At 51.6% G+C, this 12,786-nt stretch overlaps 3 protein-coding genes across 3 annotated transcripts; 2 read left to right on the top strand and 1 right to left on the bottom strand.

The window, feature by feature from the left end:
* Nucleotides 1-2,712: 2,712 nt before the first annotated feature.
* N7539_005359 (uncharacterized protein) lies at nucleotides 2,713-3,344 on the top strand (the record flags this gene model as incomplete). Its single annotated transcript, XM_056934961.1, has 2 exons — nucleotides 2,713-2,905; nucleotides 3,259-3,344. 2 exons carry the CDS (start codon nucleotides 2,713-2,715, stop codon nucleotides 3,342-3,344), a joined length of 279 nt encoding a protein of 92 aa, XP_056790155.1.
* Nucleotides 3,345-6,567: 3,223 nt separating this feature from the next.
* On the top strand, nucleotides 6,568-10,124 carry clcA (putative C6 finger domain protein; the record flags this gene model as incomplete). The annotated part of the gene is made up of 5 exons (XM_056934962.1): nucleotides 6,568-6,790; nucleotides 6,853-7,133; nucleotides 7,224-7,336; nucleotides 7,413-9,821; nucleotides 9,911-10,124. 5 exons carry the CDS (start codon nucleotides 6,568-6,570, stop codon nucleotides 10,122-10,124), a joined length of 3,240 nt encoding a protein of 1,079 aa, XP_056790156.1.
* A 1,973-nt stretch (nucleotides 10,125-12,097) lies between these two features.
* Nucleotides 12,098-12,580, bottom strand: N7539_005361 (putative BYS1 domain protein; the record flags this gene model as incomplete). Its single annotated transcript, XM_056934963.1, has 1 exon — nucleotides 12,098-12,580. The coding sequence occupies one exon, from the start codon at nucleotides 12,578-12,580 to the stop codon at nucleotides 12,098-12,100; it is 483 nt and encodes a 160-aa protein (XP_056790157.1).
* Nucleotides 12,581-12,786: the final 206 nt, after the last annotated feature.

Here is a 12,786-nt window from a genome sequence, read left to right on the forward strand (position 1 = left end):
AATACCTTGACGGCTGTGCAGTTTCACGATACAACACGTATTCAGTGTCTGTCGCAGACACTATAACTTTGAAACCTATTGTATTATAATACTGTGTCCACGTATTCGGGTCCAGAAAGCCGTTCTCTTTTCTAAGCTGCTCGGGTAGAAAAAGCTCTGGTTTCTTGGAACATTCTGCCAAGTGGACAATCATTTGATGAATACACGCAGTCTCCTTGGCGCTTGTTCTTACTTATTGTACATATGTAGAGACTTGAGAGACATTCCATTCCGTCCACCGTGTTTCGAATTCGCCTTCCGCCCTTTCCCTCCTCTTTGACCTTCCCCTTCCAGTAATGGAGGTGTCTGTAGCGAGAGCAAGACCAGTGGAGTGGGCCCAACATTTTGAGTTCGACCTTGTCTCCCTGGCCTTGTCTCCCTTCCGTTCACCATTTGCACGCCACTGGCGGCACAGCGCATGCTGTCCAAAGTGCTGGGTTGCACTCGCGTCGATCCGCCCTTGAAAGTTATCATTCTACCACTCTGCTGGGCTCCCGACTCCGGCCATTTCGGTTGAGTTAACCGTGAAGGGGGGCATTCCGACATGTATTGAACTTCCGTCGGTGATCCTCGAACACCACACTGTCTTCCATTGACATAACCATGTCTTGCTGTGAAAGAGAAATGACATCTCAAGGTTGACATTGAATAAATAGGACTTCGAGATCCTAGACACATGTCGCAAATCTAGAGACAGCCCCCTTGCAACCTGTTGAAGTAGAGTGCTGCACTCGGTACGCTGTACCCTGCGTGAAGCACGCAATCAAGACACCGACACCGAGCATGACTCGACACACTACGATTAGCTTTTCGACCTTGGAGACGTGTCCGCCTCGTTCTCCTCCGGTCGTACATTGTTCCATGTTCATGCATCGCTCTTTCTCGAGGAGCTTTCAAACACAGATCGAAGATTTGACTTGACAACCCATTGGAGGGTCATGGTATATACCATGCAGGGAACCTGGAAACTTCAAGATTGTCCCGGTGGACAGGTTCTCGGGGCTGCGATGGAAACTCTGTGTTGAGTCGAGGTGTCTTATATTTCGTCATCGACGATCTTTGGAAGCATGATAGGCCAAAGACTGTGAAAAGTATAATTATAGTCGTGTCCTGTACGGTAAGTTCAGAGGGTGAAGGTGGGTTCTGGCTGGATTGGCAAGGTCGGTGGGGTTGTCAAAGTGATCAAGGATAGAGAGTGTGCAGGTGGGATCGGTTACATTGTGTACGAGTCGGGGCGGAGATGCAATTGGAAGTTATGTGTGGTCCTCTGTGCCGTGTGGTGAACTTTACTTGGTACTTTTGACCATCAACTAAAATTTTCCCTCGTCTCTCCGATGATAATTAAGCTGGAGATGACGGGGGAGCTGTAGATGACGGGGGGAACAATGTGGAAGAGAGGATCAGTGATGGATCGTGGTGTCATAGATAATCAGAATAGCTGATATAGTTTCAATGCAGGGCTGGAGGGCCTTCTGTCCGGACATTTCCGTATAAAGTGCATGAGATCCGTGCGTATTCCAGCCGCATTAGCTTTCGGAGGGTAGCGAAGAAGACGCTTCGAACGAAAATCACCGGGTCAATTACAAGCTCAGTTGTCCTCCAACTTAGGAAGGTCAGTCATATCCATTAGGCGGAGCAAATCACCAAGCGCCGATGAAGCGATGATTTTGATAGGAGAGTCGGTTCGTCCACAATGGGTATTGTCCGCCCGAGGAAACAAAAGAAGGGAATCTTTTATTTTTCGCAGCAGGGGAAACTGGTTCCATGCTTCAGGCCTAGGGTACCTGAGGCTATGCGGACGGGGCCCAGTTTGGGATTTGGGATTGTGCTTAGGACGATCCACTTGATGTTGTTGGTCAGACCAACTGTAGTAATACTACTCTCCAGTCTGCATCCATCACCGCAATTGATGAACGTTGCTTTGCTTCTCCCTGTCTTGAAGCCTGAGCGCGACAGGACAGGGTTCGATAGGCCAGCTTCCTGATCCCGACATCCAGGTAAATAGACTAGTTCGATGGATCTGCAACAAGTGATTTCATCATCTGTGAGATCAACCATTCTTCCAATTACTTCTATGAGATTCGGTCTCAAGTCAATTGTCACTACAGACTTACAAAATCTCCGACTTCTCCGCGTGTTCAGTAGACGGGGAATTGTACAGCCGCGGGGCCCACATAGTCTTCCTGGAAGTACCTCACCTGTGCTGTGCCGTATGACTACGCAATTTAGTGAATGTACGGAAGGAGTGCTGAAGAAGGGGACACATTCCGTTACAATAGAAACATTTCTACCGTGACACTGTGGCTTTCAAAGGCACGATCGGAGAAGCAGGACACGAATGAGCATTGTACTACATACTGTATATACATACCACATCTCGAAGTTACCAAGTTATAGGTATTAGGTAGTTACATAACAAGCTACCAGTACCTAGCATGTAGTTAACTACTAGGTAGTTAGGCTAGTGCAGTCATACCGTGTACAATGTACAGTACTGCAGCCAAAAAGCAGACCTGTCAAATCTCCCATCGAGGTTGTAGGATATCATCATGTCTCCGCCCTCATGCCGGCAGATCGATAGGCTCAAGGCCTCTGGGATGGTTAGCACTGAACTTTGCAAGATCCCGCCATGAGCCTGCCAGCTCACACGGATGAGACACTGCAATCAAAAGTATGGTGGAAGAGGCGACTCCAGACTACCGTCTGGCGTCTACACTGGTCATCCTGGGGATCTGTGGATTTGGCGAGACCGGTGGACACTCTGAAGTTCTGGACGAGCTGGTCCGATTGAAGTTGATTCGGGTATACAGTGCGCCGTGCGGTACTGCAGTCCTCATGATGGGTCGGTGGGTGTGGTGGTCCCGTTGTGAATCCTAGTCGGCGGTTGAAGATATCACTTTGCTTTTTTTTTTGGGTACGTTGGACAGTTATTAGCGTAAAGTAAAAGTAAGTACCTTAGGTATTGACTTCCCCCCTGCGCGACGTTGCGACGAGGGAACAGTGTCGGCCCTTTGGATACTTCCGTGATCAGTGATGGGTGCTCTGGGACTGCGGACTTGGTTCTTCTTCCAGCTTTCCCACCCGTAAGCCACGCGCGATATCAACGGCGGACAAGGAATATCTGGACTAGATGCTCAGCTACGCGCTGGACACTGTTGCATTGCGGACGCAGTAGTATGTAGGCTGTAGGCTGTAGGCTGTACTCTGTAGTCTGTATAGCACTAGCCCCTCGATGGCACACCGAGACTGACCACGACGACGAGGAGGGTCTTTTATCCGATCGCATCCAGTCCATGCGTCCGTGATCGAGCCTGGAGAGGGGCAAACACATCACACGCATATGCAACGCTCGATGCTGGAGTGCACTCTGTCGATCGCTGAGAGGCTGGAAAAGGAGCCCCTCGGGTTTGGCGGTCGCTGACTGGCTCGAGCCTGAATTTTGGACGAGAGCTCGGTTGATGGATCGCCTACGCATCCCTGGCCAGTTTACGGTGATCCAACCACTGGGCCATTCTCTCATTCCCCCCTCTGCATGTGGTGAGGGTGAGGGTGAAGGAGGTGAGTCCATCAGTACACTGAGTACAGTAGTGGTCAGTGTCACTGGTCGGTGACTAAGTTACTCGGTGGTACTAAGGTAACTTAACTAGTCAGGACTCACTGACTCAGTAATCACCGAGTCAAGTCATTCTGGAGTCCGGAGGCTCGCTAGAGTCTGGACAGAAGTAGCAGAAGTATCGCATCTTGGCACAAGCTCTAAATGCTCCGGTGTGAAGAAGTTTTCTTTCGAATGAAGGGTTATCTGGGTGAAGTAGTCAAACAACATAGTATCCAATTACAGGCATACCCATAGCTGCTGGACTGATCTTTTTGGGTTCTTTGGCAGTCAATTTCTACCCGTCTGCTGTGTCTATGATGCCCGACATGGAGGAACTCAAACATTAGGTTGAGTTTGTTTCTGATTTATTTTATGTTTATTTGCCTTTTTCCTTGATGTTTCTGCGAATGATTTTTCCACATATTCCATGTTTTCCTTTTGACCGCGATCACTTTTTGGACGACTCTGATTTTGATCTCTTCAAGCTCTTTCCATTCTGGGCCGTCATCTGTGCCTCCATAGAGGGGGCTTCGATCTGGCAATCGACGCTCCTGTTGTCGCGTCTCCAATTTCTGGCTTCTCCGTTATATTCTCTTTTCTTCCATCCGATGCCCCCCGCCGTCCTTCGATTTTCTCTCTCTTCGCCCCCCCTTCCCCAATCCACCCTCCAGACCCGACCTGCTGGAACCTCCACACTAACTACGTCGGTTGATGATTTTGGGCTCCTCACCGCTCAGCCTGGGGTTATTTGGTATTTGCGTGAACTAGGGCTGCTGTTTGACCGTGCGACCACTACTGGACAAGCACGCGCCCACCGTTCGACTCTACGGTGTACTGGAAATCACGTATCCCAGGGTGTTACTACTGGGAAGTGTGAACAGGCCCTCCAAGTATTGCGCCAAACGACCCGATACTCTGGCCAGAGGAGAGCCCGTTGCTCGCCTCAGCTGTTTGTTCATCCCCTCAGATCAAGCTGCAACGGGGTCACGGGGTCTCTCCATCTTCCTTCTGAAATCCCGTCCCACGAACGACAATTCTGATTTTCTTTATTTTCTTTTTTCCATTTTCAATTTCTCGTCCCCGACAGATTCCCTTTTTTTTTCTTGTTTTCGCAATTTCATATTTACCCTCCACCTTTCAGCACCCCTTCCTTCTTTCTACTTCTCCCATCACTCTGGTCACGGCACCCATCGTTCTTGTTCCGTGCGAGGGCGTTGATCCGGCTGTCTACACTGAATTGCTTGGACTACTATCACGACTGTGAAGCAAAGGTCAGTATCGTCGACTCTTCCTTGGTTTCATCATCCACATCCTCCAGACTTCTCCTCCAGATTCAACCTCCGAGATGGCTGCAGGCGTTGGCGGTACGAGGGTGTGTGTCGATTCCACATTCCACCACCTGATGACCATACCGCCCGTACCACACTCATACACCGCTATTGAAAACTCCATTACTCAATACTGTACTGTGCTTCCTGGGATCCACAGTTCCACACCACACTCCACAGTCCTGAGTGCAGAAATACAGTATTGACGTCCTGCGAGTGAGTAACTGAGCATCGCTGTCGAAACTTGATTCATCGAGTGTACTGCGTTGTATACCTTCGTGACTGGCAGTGCATCGACTCTCGTCCACCGTCCACCCATCTGGGCCATTTCATCAAGTCCTCATCAAGTCACTGTTGTGTTGCTCTGTTTGTTGTCCGGGGGCTCCACTGTTCCCACTCTTCTCATCCACGGAACCCTACCTCGAACCTTCAATACCTTGTCCCTTGGCCAAGACACGGTGGTTCCGGTGTACATCGATAGGTACAACAGTATTGCTCCTGTTCACTCAGGTACGATGTACTACCGACTCCCGAGTGCGCTGAGTAGAGTCGGTTCTGTGTCACACCTCATCGTGACTTGTTTACACTTTACACCTTCCCGGTCACCTCTCAGGCTCTCACTGGTCGCGCTGTTTGACATCCTTCCTAAATCCCCCCCCCCCCCCCCCCCCTCTTTTCCTTCGACCAACCAACTGCCTGAACCCGCGAGCTGCCGGAGCGATCTATCTGATACGGTGGAGATGCTGCATTTTGGGGAATCCCGCCCTGCTATCCTCGACTGCTCGTTCTTTGCATGTCTGCTGTTCTATTCGGGTGGCCCGCCCTTTCTTTGATCACTTTTTATTGCTAGCCTCATCTTAAACCCACCTCCCCCATCCTCGTCTCACCCCACCAGGGCGCATACAACGGAAAGCGCTCGCTGGGCACCTCATCACCTCCCTCCTCTCCTCTCTCACGGAACTCGTGTCGGTGCCGATGCCGATGATTGCCCGGTCTGGTCAAACCCCTGCCAGTAGTCTAATGCTTTCTTTGTTCCAGTTGCTCCACATTACTGGGAAAGCATCTCGCACCTTGGGCTCTCGCCAACCGATTTTGGCGTCCACACCGCACTCACCTCTCCTTCTGCGATCCCCTCTCCGAGCCGTCGACGTCAGTGTGAACTCCCGGTGCGGATCCCCTTGCGGTCGATCACTCTGCGCCCTTCCTACACGCGCGTGGTAGATCCCCTCCGATCATCAGTCGCCAAATCTTCTGCTCTGCTCGCGTCTATCTTTCTATACCCACAATTGCTACGCCCTGCCCTCTCTGGATCCATTTCACCAGTCGGCGCGTAACGACTGTTCCCCTTCGCTCCATCGACGTCCTCGATCCGCGACTAGTCATGTTCTTTTGAGCTGCATTTTCCAGCCCATCGAGCTATATTCCGAACCTCGGTGCGTCAGAGAGAGAGAGAGACCAGATCAAAGGAAACATCTTCGCGGCCTGGCCAAGGAAACAACGGAAAAGGGCTCTTCAAAAGCTTTTGAGTTGACTGACTCTGGCCTGTAGAAACACACTCACCCGTGAACTCTGCTTGCCCGTGAACAGGCACACGGCTACCCGTCGATGAATCGGATACCACCTTCCGAGGGGCCTATTGCGCCGCCTCCGCATGGCGTGTACGAAAATGCATGGTCTCGCGCGCCATATCCACCCGCATTTGACAGTCACCCCGGCCATGCGCCAGACCGTCGCCCTTCCAGCGGCCAGAATATGCTGCCTGGCCCAGGATATCCTCATGCACCTTTGAATCGAGAGCTCCCTCAGTTACCCCCCGATGGACCCTACCGTCCGAACAGCTTGTCCGGAGCGGCGGGCCATCCGCAAGCTCACCCTCCGCCTCATCACCAGGATCCAACCCCCCGCCGCATGTGGGCTTTCGACCCTCCATGAACGGGGCGCCCCATGAATCACCACCACATTCAGCACCACCCGATTACCGGTCCCGCATGAGCTTCCAGTCCGAGGCATCTGGTCCCAGCGAGGCCACTCCAACGTCTGGACCGCCCCCATCATCCTATATGCCTCCCGGCCCACCTGCTCCCTCGGGAACGCCGGTCTCATATGAGGCTGGATATTACTCGAATCCAGCCTTTGGCGCCCGACAGCGCAAGGCCGCTCGTGCTCAACAGGTTCGCCAAACCCTTTCGCTAAGCGGGCAAAACATGGTTATTCTGGGGGCAGGGACATCGCGCTGACTATTTCCCTTTCTATTGGACCAGGCTTGTGATCAGTGTCGATCACGAAAGGCAAAATGTGACGAAGGAAGACCGGCTTGCAGTCATTGCAAAGAGAACAGCTTGGTTTGCGTGTATAAAGAGGTCCCTCCGCATAAGTATGTATCGCGGCTCCCCCTCTGCCCGTACCGGGGACTCTACCGAGCCCACTTATTCTAATTCCAGGATGGATAGGCAAGAAAAGAGCGCGCAACTGGTGATGGACCGCATTTTGGAGCTCGAGGACAAGATGATCGAACGATTCGAAAGCCTGAGCAAGATCTGGCAAACACATGAGACAGCCCTCAAGGAGCAACTAAAGCAACGTCAAATGCTTTCCGAAATCATGACCGCGATTGGAGGCATTGGCGCCACGCGCTTTTCTCTGGCGTCGGCGCAGCACGTGGCAGCTCTTCCAGCACCACACGTGCCCGTTATGACCAACGGGGGACCGACACAGGAGACACTAATGAAGCTGGAGCCAACCTCCACTGAGGCGGTTGATGAAGTGCCGACCTCATCCTCGTTCTACTCACAAGGGAGCCTTGATACCGTACAGCCTCAGCTTGACACTTCCAACTTTGAAGACCAGGTTGAGAACGACAATGAAGGAGAATTGTCCATCCCCGTGGAGCATACCACAGCAGCCCACAAGCTTCTGATGTGGCCAACCATTAAGCGCTTGCTCAATGCGGACTATGACGAGGACTACGTGATGCGATTGGAGGAACAGCGGGGTCTGATCAGTGTGTACGGACAAGGAGAAATCTCATACACCGCAGATGACACAGCATTGCCCACGCCACCGCTACCGGATGACGATGGGGGCTATAGTGAGAAGTTCTCAAATCCCGATGGAACCTCCAAGATCATGGGCTCCGACTCATACACGGACGTGGACGCGGAAATTGATCGGACCGGATTGCTGAGACTCGACGGGCAAACGGCTCACCGGTATCTTCAAAGCTATCTCAATCGGATGCACAAGTTGCATCCATTCCTCTGGCAAGAGGAACTGGAGATGAAGGTGGACGCCTTTATTCGTTGTTATTGCCCGCGAACCCCCTCGCCGCCCTCCGACCCCAATAATCTATGCCGCGACAAGAAGCGGAAACGCTCGTATGACGATCTGCAAGGAGCGCGAGGCACCTCGGCCGATCCAAGCTCAGCATCCGCACGGCCTAGGGTAGGACAAAACATCGACAATGCCGTGATTCTGCTGGTCTTGGCCATCGGCGCAATTTGCGAGCACAAGTCTCCTCTCCCAGGACCGATCATGGATCGGCAGGCTGTGGACTATCGCCAGCAACCCATCCCTGCTCCGCTCGGACCATTACCTGCTCGAGCCTCTATGCCCAACATCAACGGTCCGCCACATATGGTGAACGGTGTCTTGTCCCCGCCCAACTCTGATTCCATTGTTCCTCGCAATTCTGCGTACGCGCCGCACTTTCAAGACACCCACAGCTATCTTGGAGGGCCGGAGCAAAAGCAAAACCTGTCTCGACGAACCATCTCCGCCATCAAGAGTGAGTACGGTCACGTGAAAAACCTCGAAGTGATCCCTGGATTGGCCCTGTATGGTTATGCCACGACGATACTGGGGTTGCTCCAAGGAGGTGTTGAGCTGCCACATGTTCAAGCTGGGCTGCTTGCAGGTCTATATGCTGGTCAGCTGGCTCATCCATTCCAGAGCCACGGCTGGATCTGCCAGGCGGCCCGAGCCTGCCAAGTCCTGGTGCGTCAGAAGCGGTATGAGCGGTTGCCAGAGGGCCGCACTCAAGATCTCTTCAACTTTGCCTATTGGACATGTCTGCAGCTGGAGAGTGATCTTCTCGCCGAGCTCGATATCCCGGCGAGTGGGATCTCTCGCTCAGAAGGTCGGATCAATCTGCCCAAAGGTCGCTTCACGATTGACATCCCAGACGACTTGGAGGCACCGAGCACTCGCATGATGCTTTTCTACTCGGCTCAGATCCACCTCCGAAAGGTGCTCAACCGTGTTCATACCGACCTCTACAAGGTGGATAAGCAAGGAGAATCTGGTCGGTGGTCATCTAGTGTCCAGGAAACTCTCAGTATGAATCTGGAACTTTGGCGGAACAGTCTACCAGTTACTATGAACTGGAAGGACACCGATCCACCCGCCACTGATATCAACGCCGCTCGTATGCGTGCCAAATACTACGGCGCCCGCTACATTATCCACCGCCCGTTGCTGTACCATGTTCTGCACTATGGACAGAATGGCGCCCGGATCAGCGCGCTGCCCAAATCTATGCCTGCTGTTGAATCACCCAAAGCATCTGCGTCGAGTTCACAGGCCCAGCAGAATTCACCAATACTGAATCAATCATCCGGTCGAGCGGGAAGTGCCAACATGCAGCGTATGCACAGCGATATTGGTTCAGCGCCTGGCGGTAGTTTTTCGTGCTCTTCCTCCAATAATTGGGTCCCGCCCAATGTTGGACATGTACGCGAACTACTTGGCAAGATGCGACGTGCATGCAGTGTTTGCATCGACTCAGCCATTCTCAGTACCACTGCCTTCGACGGGGTTGAGGATCGGCTGGTTGTGACGAACATTTTCGGCACAGCTCACGCGTAAGTTGTTTTACTCTTTTTTTCCTTTCTTGCTAATCTTGCAGACCACTGTGATATATCAATAACTGACCTGGGATGATTGTTTAAAGTCAATTCGGCAACATGCTTGTTCTCTCTGCGACATACACCTCTGCCCTCTCCGACCTTGTTGACCGCGCTACCCTTGAGCGTCTTCTCAAGCGTACGATCAAATTTCTTCTCCGCAGTCAACATATTTCGCCCACTTTACGTGCCGATGCTCGAATTTTGACCGAAATTTATACCAAGATCTTCCACCATGAGCCGGACCTTACTACCCAGTAACGGATCACGCCAGCTTGCAACTTGTTTCTCCTTGCCCGATTTTTCCTCGACGCTGGCCACGGTCAACCTTTTTTTTTTTTTTTTTTTTTTTTTGGCAATCTATTTCGACTTCACTTACCTCTCTCTCTCTCATTGTTCTGTGCAATGTTTCTTCCGATGGCGCGGCGAGCTATGTCATCGCTGCTGTTCATTTTTGATGTTTTTCACTGGGAATGGTTTCGGGCGAGGTGTTTTTGAATTCGATTTGCCCGGGTGTACACATGTTGGACACATTTTTTTCGTTCGTCCCATCTGCCGGAGTTTTCCAAGGCGCAGGAGACACCTTTCATCTTCATCCTTGTCTTCATTATCTTCGACAATCTGCACTCGTGTGAGTGTGCGCAGGCCTGATATTCCTTTTTTTTTGGTTTTTTATCATTCTCGCGGCTACTGCTCGAACTGAGAGCAGCCCCTCCGCTGGATTGATTACTTTTGTCCCTTGTTGTGTTGTCGACTCCCTTTGATATCATCCCATGGAAAAATACATGGCATTAACGGACTCCTTTGGAATTTTTTGTTATATTTCTCATTGCATGGATGGTTTGCAACGGCCTATCAGATATCCCATTAACTTGTTTCTCTTTCCCTTTTTTTCTCTTGTTCCTTTCTGTTCCTTATATAGCTTGGTCGCTTTTTGGAAGAATCTAAGGCCTGACGTGTGTCCTTCAAGGCTGGTGCTCGTGATCAGTTGAGGATGTCCTGCTCCTACCTCATCTCAGGTTTTTGCTCAAATGTAAATCGTAAAGATCCTTGATCCACGGTGTCGGCGCGTAGAAATAAGTATGCGCGTGAGAGCGAGTCACCAGCGTCCCTTATCCATCCTCATGGCCTGTTCAAAATGTCCCTCGCCACGTTGATATCGTCCTCGTACTACCAAAGAAAGAGAATGCACTATGCAGTGTCTAAGGACGTCCACGTAGCTCACCCACCTCATTCAATACTTGGTAGTGAGCTATTAGATAAGGAAGGACTCTTCCAAGTAAAGACGAATCTAGTACTCTACATAGTATATAGTGACATACAATACCATCTCCAGCTCCAGCTGGTATTTAGGAGGTAGTTGGCAGCTCCCTAAGCAAGCTACTACTAGAGTACGTGACCTTGCGGCCTAGATGACAAGCTAAGCTAGAGGCAAGTTCCAGCTAGGGTTCAAGTTTCGGGGTATCCTCATTAGCGCTAGCTTTTAATATTGATATTAAGTCATGGTCCCGTACCAAGACCAGTACCAAGACCAGTACTTGTAGTTGAACTTGGAATAGCACCGATATCCGTAGTCCTAGTCGTATACCGCGCCTCGTCGCGTCCTCATCACACAGCTCACTGGGCTCAGAGGGCGCAGGTTAAAAGCTCGCGCTTGGTGCTTCGTACGTGGTGTGTTCTTGCTCTTGCTCTTGACTTTCGAGACTGGTCGTGCATGGCTTTGGGGAGGGGGAGGGGGAGACAGTATTTTCTTAGTGTAAGGGATTGAGGTGGGTGTGATCCAGTGCGTTTGGTCTGGATGAGAGCCTTGACGTTGAGGGTAGGGGGTTGATGAGTGTGTTTTGATGTGTTTACTTTTGGGGGGTTTGTCTTTTCGTGAGGTGTTCCAGATTGGAGGTTGGGGGTGGGTTGATCTTTGTATTCTGGGGCTGTCAAGGACAAGGTTGGTTTTGGTATGTTTTTCCATTGCTTGTGTGCTCGTCGTGGAGTTCTGGGTGGATGGTTGTACACCGATTTGAATGGAAGATAGTATCACGGAAAGACTCGACATTGTCAATCTAGTATGTCCAGACTATTGTTTGCATGTACTGTGTCTCCGTGAAAAGTCACTTTCACCTGTCATTCGCCTGCTTTCCACCTACTGTCCACTTTCCATCCAATCCATCATTAAAATAAAGCCACGAGGAAACAACACAAGACACTGACAGACACCTTGAAACCCATCTCCGATGCCCCTAACAAGTCTCCGCGCAAAGCGTAAGCGTCACATTCGCATTCGCACCGCAAACCTTGGTCTCACTCGCTCCGTTCGGCGCCACGCCCTGAGGCCAGCAAATCGCCGGACAAGTCGGCGCAGCAACGACCTTGAGAGCATGTCCCGAGAACGCATCTCCAAACACATCCGACAGATCATACCACACGCCCTGTCCGTCCAGGGTGTACGCGAAGTTGGTCTGCGGGCTTCCGTTGTACAGGCCGCCTTCGTCGGTGGTGATCTTGATGGCGATGCCACCGGAGGCTTGGTCATAGTGCAGGGTCTCGGAGTATTGTTGGCCGGGGTCGATGCGGTTGGAGGGACCGACGGAGCCGCCGACGGACCAGAGCCAGACGGGGGAGGAGCATTGGTTGATGACGATGGCGTTGCCGACGGCCTGGACGAGTGGAGTGGTGGTTGCGGCGAGGGCGAGGAGGGTGAGGAGAGGTTTGGGGACATACATCTTGATGGTGGTAGTCGGGTGATGAATTTGAAGAGGATGGATTTGATGATGGGGAAGAGATTGATGTGGAGAGCAATAGACTGAGGGGGCAGCCCTTGAAAGGTATCAAGATGGACAGTGGTAGCGAGGTATGTTGAGGAGTTGATGATTTTGGACTCGAGCATGCAGGAGATGCACCTTTATATAGGTTTCCTTTCGCTTTCATC

Source organism: Penicillium diatomitis (assembly GCF_028827545.1).
Source record: "Penicillium diatomitis strain IBT 30728 chromosome Unknown utg000005l_segment0_segment0, whole genome shotgun sequence".
Taxonomy (NCBI): domain Eukaryota; kingdom Fungi; phylum Ascomycota; class Eurotiomycetes; order Eurotiales; family Aspergillaceae; genus Penicillium; species Penicillium diatomitis.